This window comes from Ambystoma mexicanum, chromosome 14, assembly GCF_040938575.1.
Source record: "Ambystoma mexicanum isolate Mex_15411 chromosome 14, UKY_AmexF1_1, whole genome shotgun sequence".
In the NCBI taxonomy this organism is placed as follows: Eukaryota; Metazoa; Chordata; class Amphibia; order Caudata; family Ambystomatidae; genus Ambystoma; species Ambystoma mexicanum.
Window position 1 is genome coordinate 27346239 of NC_090940.1, and position 18017 is coordinate 27364255.

Genomic DNA, 18017 nt, shown 5'->3' on the forward strand with positions numbered 1-18017 from the left:
CACACAAAGGCCAATGCACGGAGTGCAGGTGGGGCAGTTTGATGAGCGCCTTCGCTGTGTGGGTAGTAGTTTGGCCCAGTGTACGTTAACACACGTTCTATAAAATGCACAACTCGCAACGCATTTTACCAAACAAACGCCACTCCGTGCAGCCCAAATCAACACTCAAAACACACACTGTCTTCATGCAGTGGGGACACAGAAGCCCTGGGAGGTACTTTCCAACCTCGGAGACATCCCACCCCCTAGGGCACGGGATTCGAGGGAACTTTCGAAGATGCGGTTACTCAGGCGCAGAAAAGCTTCCTCCAGGGCGACCACACACCCCACAGCTTCCTCTGAAAAATCCCCACCTAGGGAGGGGAGCGGTGTACCTGGTTCACTGAACTTCTCAGACACCTACCAACCCCTACTCTCAAAACCGCACATGGCAACGGAAACTGGCCGACATCCGTTGCACTCGGCAACCCTGCCCCCTCCACCCCCAGAGCACAAGACGGACTCTGATGGCCAGACACATAGCACCGGGGTGGCCCGGGGGACCTTTCTGCGAGGTGAAAAAAACTACATTCGGGAAGGGATCAGGCGGACAAAGCTAACATTCCCCCCCCCAGAATTATCACAGCAGCCAAGTAATACTCACCAAAACAGTCACTGCTGCACACGTGGGTGGGGGTTATGACCGGTGAGTCACACTGAGGGTGCAGCATAGAAGAGGCTGCGGGGAGGTCCAGAGAAGCAGAGTGCTTTGACAGAATGCCACATGGCGAGGCTAGGATAGCTGGAGCTCTTTAGATTTTGACGCAACCTTCATAGACCCCATCGCAAACCTGGCCATTAATTAAACAAGAACACCTGATCATTTTATTTGCCTATTTATAATGTACCTATACAGCAAAAGGTGTTTCAAGGCGCCACAAGACAAAAGGGGGTTGGGGGGGCGAGGGGTTTGAACAGAGATGAATAAAACAAAAAGCGGTCCTACTAGGCCATGTGTCATTCGGATCGTGCAAGTGCAGTAACAAGAAGTGGGTGGGGGGTAGGGGGTGGTTATCAAAACCACATAACACAGAAATGGTTTGCCGAATCAATTGATAGCATCTCCCCGGAAAAGCCCCTCGTCCCATCACGAAAGAAAGCTGTGGCAAGTTGGTTCATGCACCACAAACCTACAATGAAAAAAACGGAAACTAGAAGAATGGAGGAAAGACTAGGATCAAGACAAAAGAATAAGCTTTCAGAAACAAAATCGGAGCTTAAATAAAGGAAACTCAGAAAGCCAAATTAAATACTACAGGGACCGGATCATAAAAGCCACCAACACAAAGAAAGAACTATTCAAAATCGTAAACGAGATGAGAAATCCACCCAGATGCAACACCACACCAGTGCCGTCACAACAATGATGTGATGATCTTGCAGATAATTTTAAAAATAACGTTTTCAACTTACACCGGATCATTCAAACTAGACCAATTAACCAGACCGTAAACCACCCCCTATCCATTGCAGGAACACAGAACAAACCAAACAGCTTCACCTAAATGTTAAGAGAAAAGCTCCTCAGCGTAGTTAAAAAAAAATTAACCAAAAAAAAATAAAAGCAACAAGACAGACTTGCCTATGGACCCCTGGCCACCAGACATCTATAAAGCAATCCTTATACAAGGAGCACCATCGGAATGCTGCTTAAACCTCTTCAATCTATCGCTCTCAACAGGGAAAATAATCAAGAGTTCAAATCCACAGACATCAAACCTCCTCAAGGACAAAGCAGGGTCCGTGGAAGACCTCAACTACAGACCGATCTCAAACATTCGCAACACAGCAAAACTATTAGAGACCTATGTATACGGACAAACACTGGAACACACAGAAAAAAGACCAACTATTGGACCAGGCACAAGTTGGCTTCACAAGAGTTCTTCTGGGACCCACCCGCTAGATTCAAAGGGACTACCATACCAGTTACATGGGATCTACACAACTAAAAGTGGGGCTAGTCGAATAGTGACAACACCTTGACTGGCAATTACACATACGCCATCCAGATGGACTGCATTTTCGACTTTTCAGATACGTTGGGGAAACCTTTAGAATATATTGGTCCAACATAGATACAACATCACAGAAATGTTATTCATATACTCAGATATATATGTCTAGGAGTTCTATTCACAACTAGCTAAAGAAGTGGGGCATAACATACCTGGTTGATTGAATATAAACCTGTAATCACAATCTTGTCAGAAACATTGTAACATCTAAAGCTTGCACAATCTACTCGAGGTTCCTGAGGATCGATTCATATGTAGCTACAGATTTCAATATGTATCTGTGTCTACACCTTTTCCTAGCATCACATTTTCTAACTACTATTGGGTGATCAGCAACCAGGTTGGTCGCAATTATATGAGAGGTGTCCCACACAGGTGCAGAGGTCATCGCTTTGCAATTTGCAAACATTGCCTTACCAGATTAACACGTAACAGATATTTCTACCATATTTACTCAATTCACCCCATATGTGTCACGTACTTATTCGAATCACAAACACTTCCACTGGTTTACACTTCCGTATCTGCCAGCATGTCACTGACATTCATATATATCCGATGTAACCGATAGCCCACTCTTGTGCTGCAACTAAGACATCTTCCTGTAACAGCGCCTCGATGCACCTGGGCTGTGTGAGTGCTTTATGAAATACCAATAAATTAAAAAAAACATTCCTCTCACATTAGATTACTAATACGTTTCACCAGGTCAGTCTATGTAGGCTTAAACAACAAACGAGCATGGCGACGTCATCACGTATTAATCACGCTTTGTTTATAATGGTAGCCATCTTTGGATACATGGATCGCTGGCCGGTCGGGAGACAGAATTCTATCCACATAGTAAGTACAAATCCTTCATCTTGACACCTAACCTTGGTGGCCATCCAATTAGGCAGCACAGAAAACACAAGGGGGCATAAGGATGATTGATGGGTCCGGGACGGGACCACAGCAGTCCAAAAAGTGACCAGTGCTTTTCTTTTGTTTTTGTTGCTTGTTCCCTGCCAGGAGGCGAGTGAGGCGGAGAGATAGGTCTCAGCACGCCCACACCAATGGCTATCAGGGAGAAGAGAGGAAGTCCAGGCGACGGCAAGGAGCAAGTTCGGAGAACGGCCTAGCAGTAGCCGTGAGTTGTTGGCCCGTGTTGAGGGCTCAAGTAACCCCTTTGGAGCGTCTAGCAAGATGCCGGGGAAAGGGGCCTGCGCATCAGAAGAGCAGTGCGAGGATGTAAAAGCAAGCCCCGGTCCCGTGAAACAATATGTACAAGGAAGATTGTGAGAGGCCATAAAAGAAAGCACTGGTCTCCTGTGACAATATTTAGAACGAGCATTTTGAGAGACTATCAGGCCAAGCTAAATTGGAGAAACCTGGGGAGAGGCTAGGAAATAAGCCCCCCCCCACCCACATTTATTATTGTTGTCTACAATATTCTCACTGTGGCTTATTAAGTATCCACCCGCTGAATCCTCGAAGAAGCTGGGAGATGTCTAAATAAAAGTTAGTGTATACAGTTGATGGTGGCCTGTCCTTATTCTTTACTAAATCCTGACAGCATCCAATTACAGCCTCATTCGAGTTTCTGAATTCTTTGTAGGTTGACTGGCATCTGCTGTTAGTGCCCCACTTATCATCCAGCGACATTTTCTCTCACCACATAACGGTCTCCCAGACCGCAGTAAGTGAATGCTCACATCGCACATTCTAGTAGTATTATAATATATGATTGATGACAATACCTTTAACACGTATATCATTATTTCCTATAGGCGTTGTGGTGAGGACTCAGACGAATTTACACCATTATATTTTTCGATGGCCCACCCATAGTATCTGCACAACAGTGTTAGCACGTTTAGGTAAGTATTCACTCCTGCTACATAATTAACATGATTAATTAATGGCCTGTTAAAGGGTTTTCCGTTTAGACTTCGAATATGATATTTACCAACAGAAACCGTGCATAACGAGAAAGAAGTTTGAGCATTAGAAAATCTTTCAGACAGGTGATCACTATTTCAGCCTATAACGACATAGTGGTCAGATATGGACATTTTATTTACCGTTTAATTCGAACAGATTGCTTTTGAGCTCCTGTTGAACCACAACACTATACACAGATATAGGTTCAATTATTTTGGAACCATAAGAATTGTAAACACAAGTACCAATTATATTGTCTCTTTTCTGTTACAGTACTCTTCACGAATATAACCACCCCTGGAGAAGAGCATTAAAGTTAGAAACGCGTTTTTTTTTTTTATTAAAGTAATGACTGCAAAGAAACTGGTTGGAATTTGTTCACAAAGAACAATTGTTTGCTCAAATGTTTGAAAATTATTTATCCTTTATTTTAAAAAAATCCTTGAAATTGTGTTCTGCAACATATGCACAACAATAATATAGAATTGTTTGGCTGGAGTTAAGCCATTGAGAGTGTGCAGGGGACGGGAGTTCCCATAGATTGGGAACTTTGTTTTGGTGTATATATTTACACAGTCCATGTGCCCGGACAGTTGGTTCTCCCCTGCACCTAAAATCCATAGATTTATTCGGAAAACATCACCCATTTTTCACTAATGTGACTATGAGGCCCATATTGAAAAATAGGTGTGTTTTACCTATGTTGATTAAACCTTGAAATAAACACAGACAGTTCACTACACCAGCACGACGAAAGAAACCACATATTGGCATGCAGAACAGCCCATGGTCAAAAACAAGCCTAGCACACCGAACAGTGTCAACCAAACTGAAGCTGCCTACAGCACATCACAGCTCCCTTGCTCTCTTCTCCTGCTGACTCCGACTAACCAACCCGCCCTCTCCACTTTGCTTTGCAGATCTGTCAGAGCACCAAGAAACCACACAGGTGGCAACAGAGCCCGGTATAAGAACCTTTAACATTACCTTTTTTTTTTAAAAAAAAAAATAGTAGAATGATGCAGGCAATTCGGTTTCTGAAAGCGAGATATGCTAATCCGAGCCTCTTTCATAATGTTCCATGCCAAAAAGCACAATGCACACATGTAACTTGCTATGACCATCATCTGGCCTGCAGAGGCGGCAGGGCAGGTTCAAAGGTCACATGTATTTCTGAACACAGCTGCTGTAGCACAAGCTTCCGACAGACAGGTGGCTTTTCACTGTATGCACCTCTGGTGCAACATATCAGAACTGTACTCAGCAGGCTGTGGCAACAGTTCATCTCCAAATACAAACCAGGTCTAGTCTTGACATATGGTCTACAGACATTCCACACACACAGTCAAGCATTTGATGTCATTTATTGCCAGCTGGGTAACCAGTAACTCATGATAGGGCCCGCTAAATATTAACCTGTCTGGGCAGGGTGTACCCACAACAAACATGTTGGGTACAGCCAGGAAAGAACTCTGATCCCCCTGGAAGGGCTGTCACCTTCCTTCAGGACACTCAATACTACCTGGAAGATATCCAAGAAACCAATGCTTCAAAGACTACAATGGCCACCTAACACCAGATTGCCAATTACTAGGGACCCTTTGATGGCGGCAGACAGAGGCAGGGGAGGGGTTAGTGTAGGCGAGAGGAGAGGGTCTCTCCATCTTGGACTTTGCCAGGGGCCGCTAGCTTCCTGTCCGGAGAAGACCAGAAGCACGATGGGAGAGGAAAAGCTCTCTCCCTTTTAGATCCCAAAGGCCTTCTTGGGATGATCAGGCTGCACACGGCCCAAAGCAAGCGAGACAGATACCAAGGGCGCTGCTCACTGGAGGTGACAAATCCTGCAAGTTCTCTATAAAGACCTTCCCGGTTAGAAGAGCAGAAGAAAGGACTCACTTTGCAGCAACACCCTGGAACGGGTTTCCCCCCAGCTCTCCAAATCACTGAGTCCTCTTCAATTTTGACACACGTTCACCTCCGTAACCGAGTTTGCCAATGCTGAAGCTCAGCCGTCGCATTGGAGAATAGCCCCCCCCCCAATCTTCCAGCACCCACAACTCGACGTGACCTAATTAACAGACTCTTCAAGAACCAAGCAGTTTCAGTACCATGTTGAGCCAGTCCAGCCAACTACCTGCCAAAGGCAAGCCTAGCAGCCAACCCAACACCTGCTGATCTCAGCATTTTCCACCCGCAAGCCATCGCTGTGGAACATGCAGCTGCTCCACGGCCCAACACCAAGAACACCCAGAGTCCCAGTTGGATGCCAAAAAGCATGGCTCGATGCGGCTGAGCCTTGAAAAACAAGAAATACAAGTTATCTGAAGAGGGCTTGTACCACTGGTCTGTCTTAAAGGATGCTAGTGACTTTAGCCCCCCTGCTCTAGAGGCATTTCTAATGAGGATGAAATGTTGGTTCTGGCCCGAGCACCCCTCTACAAACCCAGAGATGCTCCTTCGTTCTAATGTCCGCTTTCTCTGTGCTTTTCGTTACAAGGGTGGGTCAAGAGTGCCTTTTATTAATGGTGTACATTTTCGTATTCCTTCCAGATGAGTAGGATGGATGGGTTGTAATAGGAAGAGACTGGTTTACTCGACCCCTCCACCCGACATTCTTAATTTCCAATTATACAACTGTGGACCTGTAATTATCATCCACTAAAGCATAGAATGAGAACTGTGCAACAGCTAGAATCACACAATAGATCATATAGGGCATTCTTGTGCACCAGCCCTCATTGCACAAGAACGTTTTTTAAAGAAAAAAGCATACTGAGAAGAATATACATCTTTAAGAAGTAAATATGTAGTGTAAGGGGAGAAAGGAGGCACTATAACCCACAGGCAACTAAGCGCTCGACTACAAGAATATCCTTGGGAAAGTCACTGAAAGCACAAATTACGTTAGTGTCAAGTCTGTGGGTTCTGGCCCACAGGACCCTCACCTTGACTCCTTTTCATAATTTATGTTTTTAATCGGATCAAGAAAAGAAAAGCACAGATCGCAGCAAAGTAAAAAAAAAACAAACAAAAAGGCTTCCTAAAATAAACCACTGTCCGCCCAAACACCGGAAGCAAACCATAGAGGCAAAGATTCACACAAAGCACCAGTGACATGAACAGACGCTTCAAGGTCTAGCGTGCTCAAGAGCAAGTCTACGCTTGCCCCTCAAACGCCCAGCAATAATGGTTTGTTACTTGATATTAAGTGTCTAATGGCCTCAAAGTGCTAAACACATTTCTTAGAATAGTAAAATATGTTTTAGGAAGCAAAACACCAAAGAGCAAAGACGCATCGCAACATGGATGCTTGTGTGGTTGGTAAACATCCTTGAAGGAGTAGTGTGTATCGCTATTCCTCTGCCTGCCACTTGACGCCGCTGACCACCCTCTCTTCGCCGTTACAGGTTCCTCCCCTAGGCCCACTGCTTTCCAGATCACAGAATAACTGCCTCTCAGCTGTTCTCAGTCTCTGAATATCAGCAACAATGACGCATTCTCCTTTACCTCTGACCTCCCCCCTTCGCCACTGAATAGACTTGGATGCTTCATGATCAACCGTTCCAAGAGGCAAGTCATGTTCCTCCCCTTTATCACCCCACCCACCCTGGTCTCCTTTGATAGGACAATAACCCCAGCAATTTCATTACCCAAGTACCACAGCGGCCAGGTTAAACTTCACGAAAATCAGTAAGACGGTCATCACGTCACCAGACACTTTATTAAGGCCATGCTCTACACTCTGACCCCCAGTTGTCTCGATTACTGCTCTAGTCTCCTCCTTGCCCAATCCCTCTGCTCTCTTATCCATGATTTACAACTGAGACCCATCATCATGCTGGTCTCCCACATCTGCCCACCTACTTCCCTCTACAAACCTCCATGCTGTCTCTCACATATACCCCCCCCCCCCAAACTCCACTCTGGCAGCCCTCTGTGCTCCTAAATCCCTCTACAAACGTCCATGCCACTCTCCCACACATGCCCCCTACTCCATGATGGGTGCTCTCTGCATTGCTGGCTACTGCAACGGTGCAGGGTCATACGAGAAGGGAACCGAGACCACTCTCAGCTAGGGGTAGGCAGCCTCCCAAGCCATTGCCAAAGCCTGGCCTATCCGAGAGACAGCGCTAGAGACGGTGAGAGGAAACCCAGCCCCCCCCCCAAAATCATTAACATCAGTACTCCTGCCCTCTGACCGCCTCAACAAGGTCTATCGGCCTCAGTTATAGCGAGGTTTCGTGAATTTATATTTCAGAACCACACCCCCAAAATGCCCAGACAGCAATCAAGAAAATCCAGCACAGAGGCAAACTGGTCATTCTAAGCAATGCCCCATGGAACACCTAACTCCAGGGACTAAACAAACAGCAAAGCGCACCAACAGACTGGTCCAGGCAAGGAGGGTCGAGAAACATTACTGGAGAAGACCAAAGCGGCAAGAACGAACCGTTTACTCAGGCGATGGCTGTGAGCCCAGCCGGAAACGCCAAAGGGGAGGGCCAACCAAACCTTTTAAAAACCCTGGGATAATATCTAGTCGGCAACAGGGCCTAAGGTAACTGGGAATACCCAGAGGAGCCGGGATGACCAATAGCACAGGGGCCACCTGGGCTATAAAAACCAAGCGAGGCCAGACCAAAGACAAGTTTTTTTGTGTGGACGAGAGCGGAGCTGGAGGACGAAAAGACTAGGCAGCAGAGACAAGTGGCAGTGTTTTGGAGAGAGCGAGAAAGAACAGACCATGAAAAGGCAGAAAACAAAAAGACCACATTTTTTTCCCAGAAAACCAGGATCCCTTAGAAAGTCCCAGAGGGAGATGGACTGAAAAAGCCACAGCCTTTAGGACATCACTTAGAAAGAGGTATAGCGAAGGCAGTTATCACCGATTACAACCTGGGAGATCATACCATGGAGAAGGGAAACATGATAGGGCGGAGGAAGCCCACGTGGAGGTCAGAAGAAGCAGGAACCCTCTCAGTGTGACCACACGCAATGTCTCTGAAACAGCCATGGACATTTGAAAATGAAAACCCTGAGATTGCCTAGGTGGTGGTTGGATTCTTGTCAATACCTGAAACAGTAGGTCCCTCTACAAACGTCTATGCTCCCCTCCTACACGCCCACACACTCCACACTTGCTGCTCTCTACATGATGCCCTCATCCTACTAATAAAGGCCACTCCTAGCTGGCCAGGCCAATATCCCCCTAATTACCACATCGCAAACCCTACTCCACCAGAAAGTCTTTCACACATCCTGCAACCATGCCCCACTGTCTGCTCCATTATCCCCGCGCCCACTATAAGAACTCGCTCTAACAGAGAAAAACACACCACTCTCAAGGACCTCAAAGTCCCATTAAAAGCCAGTAGAGGCATAGCCCCCACTGCAGAAAAACATTGTACAAGGGCATTAACTGTACCCATTGCAAATATATATATAGTAAAAGAATGTTGCTTTGAGCCTGTAGCAGCACCCTTCTCTTTCCACAGGAACCCTAAACTCCCCCCCTCCCCCACTAATCTACAGCTTCCCAGTTTGTAAAGAGGCCTGCGTGGCTCCGCTCACATTTGTAGTCATGTCGCAGTTTCTGATGGAAGCAAACACCCTCTTGCCCAACAAATACAAATGTTGATGGAAACATTGACCAAGCCTAGAATAACATATTTCTGTCTAATGGCACCAGTTACAACCATCTCCCACCCAGGCTAAACTGAAGGGTTGGTGGGAGGAAGAAGTTCATTAGCAAGCCCATCACAAAGAATACACAGGCAAGTGCGTCCCTTACACCAACAGTCTGTGTAGCCGGGCATCTACTAGGTGCCTCATCTTTCGCTCTCCCTTCCATCTCAGGGACTGTGTGAGCTCACGGCATACAGGACTGCCATTCCCTCTTTCAGGAGGACCCTACCTGCACCCACCAGAGAGAAGGTGATCAATGCTGCCGCAATAATGAACCATACTCACCGGCACCTTCTTCTGTGTGACCATCACGGCGCAGTCTTTGCCTCGCACGGCCACAGAAGTAAGGCCACCCTGGTTAATCGCCTTGAAAGCATATTCTGTGAAGAAAAAAAAAGAGAAAAAAAGTCTCAATGATGGCAAAGTCCCACCCTATTAAGACATTAATGCTCCATTAGTGAGAGCACACCAAAGACTGGCTGAAGTTTTATGTTGAGACAATAAAGGGTTCTGCCTGCAGGGGAGATGGGGGGGGGGGGCTGCGTGAACCCCGAGTGTAGACAGTCACTAAGATGTTACTTACATCATTCAGGCCAGGACACTCGGATAACACAAGGAGTTTGTACTTTTGCATGCGGCACCCTGTGTTTTGTGGGGGTGAGCCCAGATATATTGGAGTGCTACTATTTCCCCATGGTATATGCCTGCACGCTCTGCCACGGTTCAGAGTGTTCCATTAGCACCTTCGATGGTGCTGCATATTATCCCACACATATGAATGCACGATAGCAGGCTTCAAGAGGCTTGCAAGACTGGTCTTGGGGAAGTGTGTACTGACGTGCACCTCTCACCCAGGAGAGGAAGCTGAGGGATGTGTTTTAGGGGACTTAGAAATTGAAGACCAGCCCTGTCACACATGATAACCGCCATTGTTCTGAAAGGACACTTACGCAAAACGTGCCCCCCGCCGCTCCTTCCAATGCATCCAAGTAACTTTAACCAATTTATTTATGTACACACACAAAGAGGAGGAACAATGCTCTTTTGATCACAAAAGAACGTACATTAAGAAATCAGATTTGACAGAAAGCAGTGAGCTTCTTACATCAGGGTCAGTTGGGGCATTTTTTGTTTGCCTATTAACCTCTTAATGTAGAACATAGAAGACAGACAATCCAGTAGCAGGGGAAAAAAAATACAATAAATGCATTAATAGGATATCTTACCAACTTTGTACAAAAATAGCGTCTTCCAATATATCATAGGCGCATACTTGTAGCCTACCAATGAAAATCAGGTAAGAACAAATCCTCCCTAAAAAGGGACATTCTAACCAGGTTGGGGAGGGGAGTAAATTGAACAGTCACCGGGGACAATATAAAAGTGGACCTACATATATTAAGGACAACCGTCATTGGTAAGTGCAGCTACGGAAAGCTGTGCTCAGGATGTAACCATGATGGGTGAAGTGCCTCAGTGGAGGCCAAGGAAGTGAGGGACAGAAGCAGGTTAGGGACGAGATAAAAGTGTTAACTAGTAGGCAGAGAGGTAGGTTAAGAGGGCAACAGAGGCTAGGACACATGCGTGTCAAATGTTTTTCCGATGTCCGGGGAAGAGAATTCTATGCAAGTGGAGCAACAAGGAAAGGAAGCAAGAGGATGCACCGGGAGGTCGAGGAGCCAGAGCAGAGTTGGACAGACACAGTGGTGCCTTGCCGTGGATAGATTTATGAACCAGGAGATGAAATTTAAATCTGGCCCCGTTCCGCATCATCAGCCATACACGGCCTGGTGAGGTACAAGGAAGTAGGTGGGAGGTGAGGGAGTTCAAATAGAGTCCTGGTAGCGAAGTTAATGATCTTGTCGAGAGGACAGAAAGCATAGTTGGGGAGACAAAAGAGGATCCTGGGACAGTAGTCCAGTTTAGAGAAGACAAGTGTGGTTAAGAGATGCTTGGCAGTATGGAAAGGAAGGAGGTGCCCGATTTTCCTAATATTTATTAAGTCGAGGCGAGCTGCCGTTCCAGTTTTGGAGATGAAAGTAGAGCAGGTGTGTGAAGGGTCAGAGGATGCTTTGGTTTCTAGCAAAAAAAGAGCAGGGGAGAGCGTCAGGTGAGAAATAAATTTGCAGAGGAAGAGGAAAGAGCTATTGGCATGGAAGAAGAGCACCTCTGTTTTGGCAAAGTTTAACAGAGAATGCAAAGGCATTCAATATTTAATAGCAGAGAGACAGTTTAACATTTTGATAGAGAGATCAGAGGAGAGCTCAGGAAAAGATAAGATTTGGGTCGTCCGTGAAGAGTTGGAAGAAGAAGTTTAGTGCCCCAGGAGCAGAGGTGTAGAGATAAAAGAGGAGCAGACCCAAGAATAAGCCTTGTGGAACACCAACAGAGGAGTGATTTGAGAGGTGTTGTTGCTCCAGGAGACAGAATCGTGGAGGTACAAGGTAGGATTAAACCCAGGCATGGGCTTGATCGCGAATCCCAAGAAGAAAAGAGCATTAAAGAGATCAGAATAATTGATGGGGTCAATGGCAGTGAACAGGACAAGGAGAATTAGAGTAGATGATAGGTTTGAGTGCTTAGCAGAGGCAATTAAGTTGGACACAATCATGAGAGCAGTTACCGTGGAGTGAGACGAGCGGAAACCTGCTTGTAGGGGGTATCGAAGGTTGTGGGCGTCTAATAAATTGTTAATACAGTTGAACACAAGCCTTTTGAGCTGTGCAGAAGGAAAGACAGCGAAGGTTTGCCGGTAGGTTCAGGTCAGCCCCTTGCTTTTCAAGGAGATGAACGTGGCCGTTTTGAAAATGGAGGGAAAGCAAGCCGAGTAGAAAAACGGGTTTAAGATTGGAGTGAGGTGAGAAGCCACTAAAGGGGCAATAGGCTTGACTAGCTGAGGAGCAAAAGGGGTTAGCCTTAATCGGTAGGGATAGCACTTACTATTAGTGACGCTCAAGTGGGGGATAGAGGCAGAGGACGATGGTAGAGTAGGCAAGTGTAAAATGTAGGAGGAAGGAGTGTGAGGAAGGTTAGGAAAGAGTCTCTGATTTTGTAAATTTTTGCAGCAAAGGATTCAGCTAGGTCATTAGCTGCGAGGGTGGAATTGATAGACTTAAGATATGATATGGCATTTGTAACGCGCCTATACACAAGTATTTCAAGGTGCAGCGAGGCAAGGAAGGGGGAACAGAGGGCGGACAGAGAACGATCTTACTAAGCAAGTGACATTGAGATCTTGCAAGTGCAGGGGAAAGGGCAGTGCTGTACATGGGATCAAAACAAAAAGAAGTGCGGCCAGCAGGTGTCCAAAGGTTCAGGTAGGGGGACTGTAGGGTTGCAGATACCGACCCAAGTGCAAGGCTTGCCAGGAGGCAGTGCGGGTGTGCAACTGGGCAGGCAGGGACCTGGGCCCGAAATCAGAGGGTAGCCAGGTGACCAGAGAGAAGGCAGAAGCAAAGGGAAAGGTCTCGAGATTCTTCCGGAACCAGAGATGGTTCTCAAGTTTCAGGGAGGCTGTTCCAGAGGGAGGCCCCAGCCGAAGAAAGATCTACCACCAACCGTTGCTTGGAGAAGCGACTGACCTGGAGGGAGTTGGAGGAGCGAAGAGCTCGAGTAGGAAGTTATTTACGAAAAGAGAGTTGGAGGTAATGAGGACTCAGGCCCCAGAAGGCCTTGTGGAAAATGCAGAGGGTCTTTAACTTAATCCTTGCAGCCACTGCAGAGAATTCAGTGCTTGAGAGATACGATCTTGCAGTCCTGTTCTGGATGAGTTGCAGAGGGCGGAGAGTAGAAGCAGGCAGATTTAGAAAGAGGCTGTTGCAGTAGTCCAGCCTAGAGAGAACAAGAGCTCTAGAGACAGTGGGCTTCTGGGGGAAGGAGATGAGCAACGAGTGAGTTTAGGATGCCATATAGCCAGCAAGGATGGTTGGAGCGAGTCAAAGGTTAGGTAGAATTCAGGGCGGAGAGGTAGAGTTGCAGGTCTTTGATGGTTAGGAAGGGTAAAAAAATGAGGAAGAGGGGGTTCGCGTTGTGCACGCGGCTTATTTGTGACTGGGGGTGCAGCGAAATTTGTACGATATTGCAATTTTATATTTATCCAGTGCAGTTAATGTGAATAGGATACGTTACTTCCAGCGTACCCTTGTGTTGAAGCTGATACATATTACATTTGCACACGCACAGTAAGACAAATGTCAAAACCGCCAATGAAATGGAAACACGATCTAGATGTGGTGTGCAACAAAGTCCTTGTTGCCCAGCTTCTAGGTAGTTTCAGAATGCACATGCGAGGAGGGAGATTTGTCACAGAAAACACACTGTGAAGAACATGCATTCACACCGAGATGCATACACAGGGAATTTATCAGTCTACATGTAGTGTGCGCTTTTATTTATGAATTTGTTAAACTCTGCAGTCTGGTTCGCAAGGTGAATTTAAAGTGACTGGGGGAAATGGTTTTGCAGGGTGGCGGGCAAAGGAGAAGTAATGATTAACTGCAACATTAAGCAGATGGTCAAGCCAGCTGGGGTTTTTATGGCTTAGCAGTATTGCAACAGCAGATGTAACCTTTTTAAGTGCATGGGAGTTTACAGAGGAATCAGGCCATTTGCTTTTGAACAAACATACATGGGGTGAAGTGAAGCTCGAGGCCAGAGTGACCGATACTTCATGGGCTTTGAATGTTTGCTTAGGATGACACCAGAGGCCATGCGTGCTGAATTGGTAGTCATTTAGATTAGAATGTTTCCGGAGATGCCAGTAAGTCAGGGTGAGGGAGATGGTTATCGACAGTTAAACGTTTTTTCTGCCCCTCCTTACATTGCTTCAAGTATTTGTGCAAACCATGTGCAATCATGTTTAGGGGGTCTCAGACCAGCTTTGACTTACAATGCATTTTTGTATGTGCATGTAGCTATGTGATGAAGTCACAACCTACCACGGACAAATCCTAAAAGAGGGTTTGTTGAAGACATGAGCTGAAGATGTCTTGACCAATGAGAAGAGGGGAATTGGATTTCTTTTGTGTAGGTCTAGACCAACCACACAGTGGGGGTGGGGTGCTTGTAATATATACAGGAGTGTTTTAACTGTTGCAAAAATGTATATAATGTGGCAACTTGTGTGGTTCGGGGAGACAAGTTATATTGACTCTACAGTGTCATCTAGCCCCTCACCAGCCGATTGTACAATAAACTTACTTCACGTACAAACGTGCAATTGTTTCTTAAGTGGTGGGCCTGATTTTGGTTACAGTGATAGAGGCCCATCCCCATATCTTCATGCAAGTGGGCACAACTCCATTGGCGCAGCAGCCATCACGTCTGTGCAGAGAGCGCGTATTTCTGTGGTGACCCATGGATGAGGATGCTGAGACTGATCAGCGAAAGTAAGCAGTCATATAGTGGGGATTGGAAGCTGGAGAAGGCAGTGTTGGTGGATTTACACAACGCATGTGTCGTATACATTTCCTTTAACAAAAAGTCAAAATGTGCATTTCTTGGTAATTAATTTTTGTCATTTTATGTAGAACAAAGATATGTTTTGTATTAATTCGTAAGGATTTGCAGATTTCCTTCTCCGCATTGGGAATGAAAACTGGAAGTGAGCGATATTGACAGAACTAGTTGCACCTAGTCCTATGAGCCAGTTGGTGAAAGCATGAAAAGACAAGGGACCATCTAAACAAAGCTGATGTACCATATCATGTTAAGCTACAGAGGGCTGTTTAGAGAGGTCCAAATAAATATACCCTCGAGTCTCAGAGGAAGAGCTGTGAGGTGGATAGGTGTTAGAGGAGGCATGGTTAGCTTGTCAGCTTTGTTGGATGGAGGTGGAAGAGAGATGGGAGTAGTGGGAGTTTTGAGTTTTATAATAGAGAAAGAAAAGGAGGAAGTTGGGGTGTGATTGTAAAAAGCATAGGGAGAGGTGGGTAGGAGGAGCAGCAGGAGTGAATGCATTATGGGTGAGTAGCACAGTGTGAAGAGTACAATAGTTAGGAAGCTTGGGGGTACTCGCATGTGCAGGTGTATGCAAATAGTTTTAGCAGTGTTGGGAGTTAGATTTGAATGTTTGTGCACTGTATGCAAGGCTTTTTTGATAACCCTTGGCAAACAGGGGCTAACAGGGAACACAGAATGAAAGTGAGAAGGATATATCAATCCTTAGCTCTGTCTTCCCTTTGCTCTGGATGCGCAGGCGAATGGACACCTAAATGGACTGATTATATACACAACGTCACCGGGAAGTAACTGTCAGGGGTCACAGGGGCAGTCCCTAGACCGATTGTGGATGCTTCTTTTGGGTCCCCTGACCTCTACAGGAACCCTCAGGCAGATGGAAAGAGGGCTTCTGGTGGCGTTAAGGTGAGCCCAGTGTTGCTCTCCCAACACAGATAAAGCCACTTTTTGGAGGGGGAAAAGACCTTCCAAAGATGATGGTTTTGGGATCAGAGGTCACACTGGCAGTCCCTAGATATGATATAATGTGGCAGATCAATCCTGGATGCTTCTTTTAGGACGCCTGATCTCGGTACAGGAACTGAACAAAAATTGAGTGTATGCTCAGTGTGGCCCTCACAGCCAGCAGCAGATCCCTGGTACATGCAGTCTTGCAGTGCCCATTTCTTACTGCATGCGAACTATACAGCATCCACCTAGCTAACTGCTAAGCTAATAATCACCACTTGAGGAGAGAACTAGCTCTGGGGATCAGAGACCATCCCAAAGCACGCCTCAAAACTACAACAACAAGGAGGTGCAACTCTGAACATCATCTATATGACCAGTGTCTCCTATGCATGTGCTAAGGCTCCCTTATACACATTCCCGAACTACAAAGTCAATGTCACAGTTGATTGGAAAGGGAGGGGGGGGGGGGGAATCAGTTTACCAACACCTAAATACACGTTTAATTGCTTATGGCTCGTCATTCAATTTGATAGGTGCATGCGTGTTCATTCACCCTCATTTGTTTACCAATTTTTGTTTACATGTTTAATAATGCGACTACTAGATTGTCACTGCTTCATTCCTCGGTCCCTGCTTCATACCCCTCCTTACTCCCCCTTCGTTTAGTTTCCTTTATTACTCTGTAAACTGATCCACTGCTTTCAAAAATGTAGGTTTGAGCTCGATAAATAGCTCCAATTTTTTAAACTATGCTTAAAGTGTATGCAGGTGTGATTGGAAAACCATATCATAAGCAATTAACTAGGACACATATTGCTCATTGTTTGTTAGTTTGTTTATTTGGTAACTGCTAAGTTGCTGCTCGTTGGTTTTGGGGGGGGTGCTGGTGTAGCAACATGCGTAAAATGTTTTATTGGCACCTGTACTGCCCTACACCCCCATGTTCATGTAACATGTTTTATTGGCACCTGTACTGCCCTACACCCCCATGTTCATGTAACATGTTTTATTGGCACATGTACTGCCCTACACCCCCATGTTCATGTAACATGTTTTATTGGCACCTGTACTGCCCTACACCCCCATGTTCATGTAACATGTTTTATTGGCACCTGTACTGCCCTACACCCCCATGTTCATGTAACATGTTTTATTGGCACCTGTACTGCCCTACACCCCTGTACTGCACTACACCCCCATGTGACCCCCTGCACCCTTCAGCTACCCCCTAGGGGGAGTGGCAGCGGCTCCCCTCGGCCTCCATGATCCCTCCGGGTCCAGAAGCCCTTAGTCATCCACTCTGCCCTGGGCTCAGCCCCCACCTTCAGCCCGGCTTCCCCGTGTCCCCCTGCGCCACACGGCGGCCCCGGCCGGGACTCACCCACTTGGTACAGCCGGCCCTCCGGGCTGAAGATGGTGATGTGCCGGTCAAAGCCGGCGCTGGATCCGCGGGACATGGTGCACAGGATACAGGAGCTGGGGCCGCATAGGGAGACAGCCGGAAGAACAACACTGCACTTCCGGGGCAAGGGGCGAGGCCATGGAGAGAAAGAAAAGAACAACTCGCCGCTGTCATCTTCGGGCCCAGGGGGCGTGCGTCACTAGCGTGTGGAGGAAACGACCAAACTACCTAGGCTTTGAAATAAAGTACATTTCTTCTCAGCTTGGCTTTGCTAATTAGGAATACACGATATTACCGACTCGCTCTGACCGCCGGCAGAGGCCGCATTTCACGGTCTGGCCCATTGAATCCTTCCTCCACGGATACCGTTTCAAGATGGCGGCCACCGCCAACTAGAGACGACCCTTTGCTAGCAGTCTAAGAGGACCGCCCCTACCGCGCAGGCGCACAATGCTGATATGGCCCATTGACTCTCTAGACAGGCGAGGCTTGTTCTGACGTCACGGGTATGGCGGCCATTTTAATGCGGGGGAATGGGGAAA

The 18017-nt window shown here is 46.6% G+C and overlaps 1 protein-coding gene across 1 annotated transcript in view; it reads right to left on the reverse strand.

Moving 5' to 3' along the window:
• The window catches only part of PSMA6 (proteasome 20S subunit alpha 6), a 68513-nt gene extending 50896 nt beyond the window's left edge, over positions 1–17617 (reverse strand). Inside the window, exons 1-2 of the mRNA XM_069638442.1 lie at positions 17455–17617; positions 9951–10045 (exon numbers count right to left, since the gene is read on the reverse strand). Of these exons, the coding sequence (XP_069494543.1) occupies positions 9951–10045; positions 17455–17530 (171 nt within the window). The 5' untranslated portion in view covers positions 17531–17617. The remainder of the gene's footprint in view (positions 1–9950; positions 10046–17454) is intronic.
• Between the last annotated feature and the right edge of the window lie 400 nt (positions 17618–18017).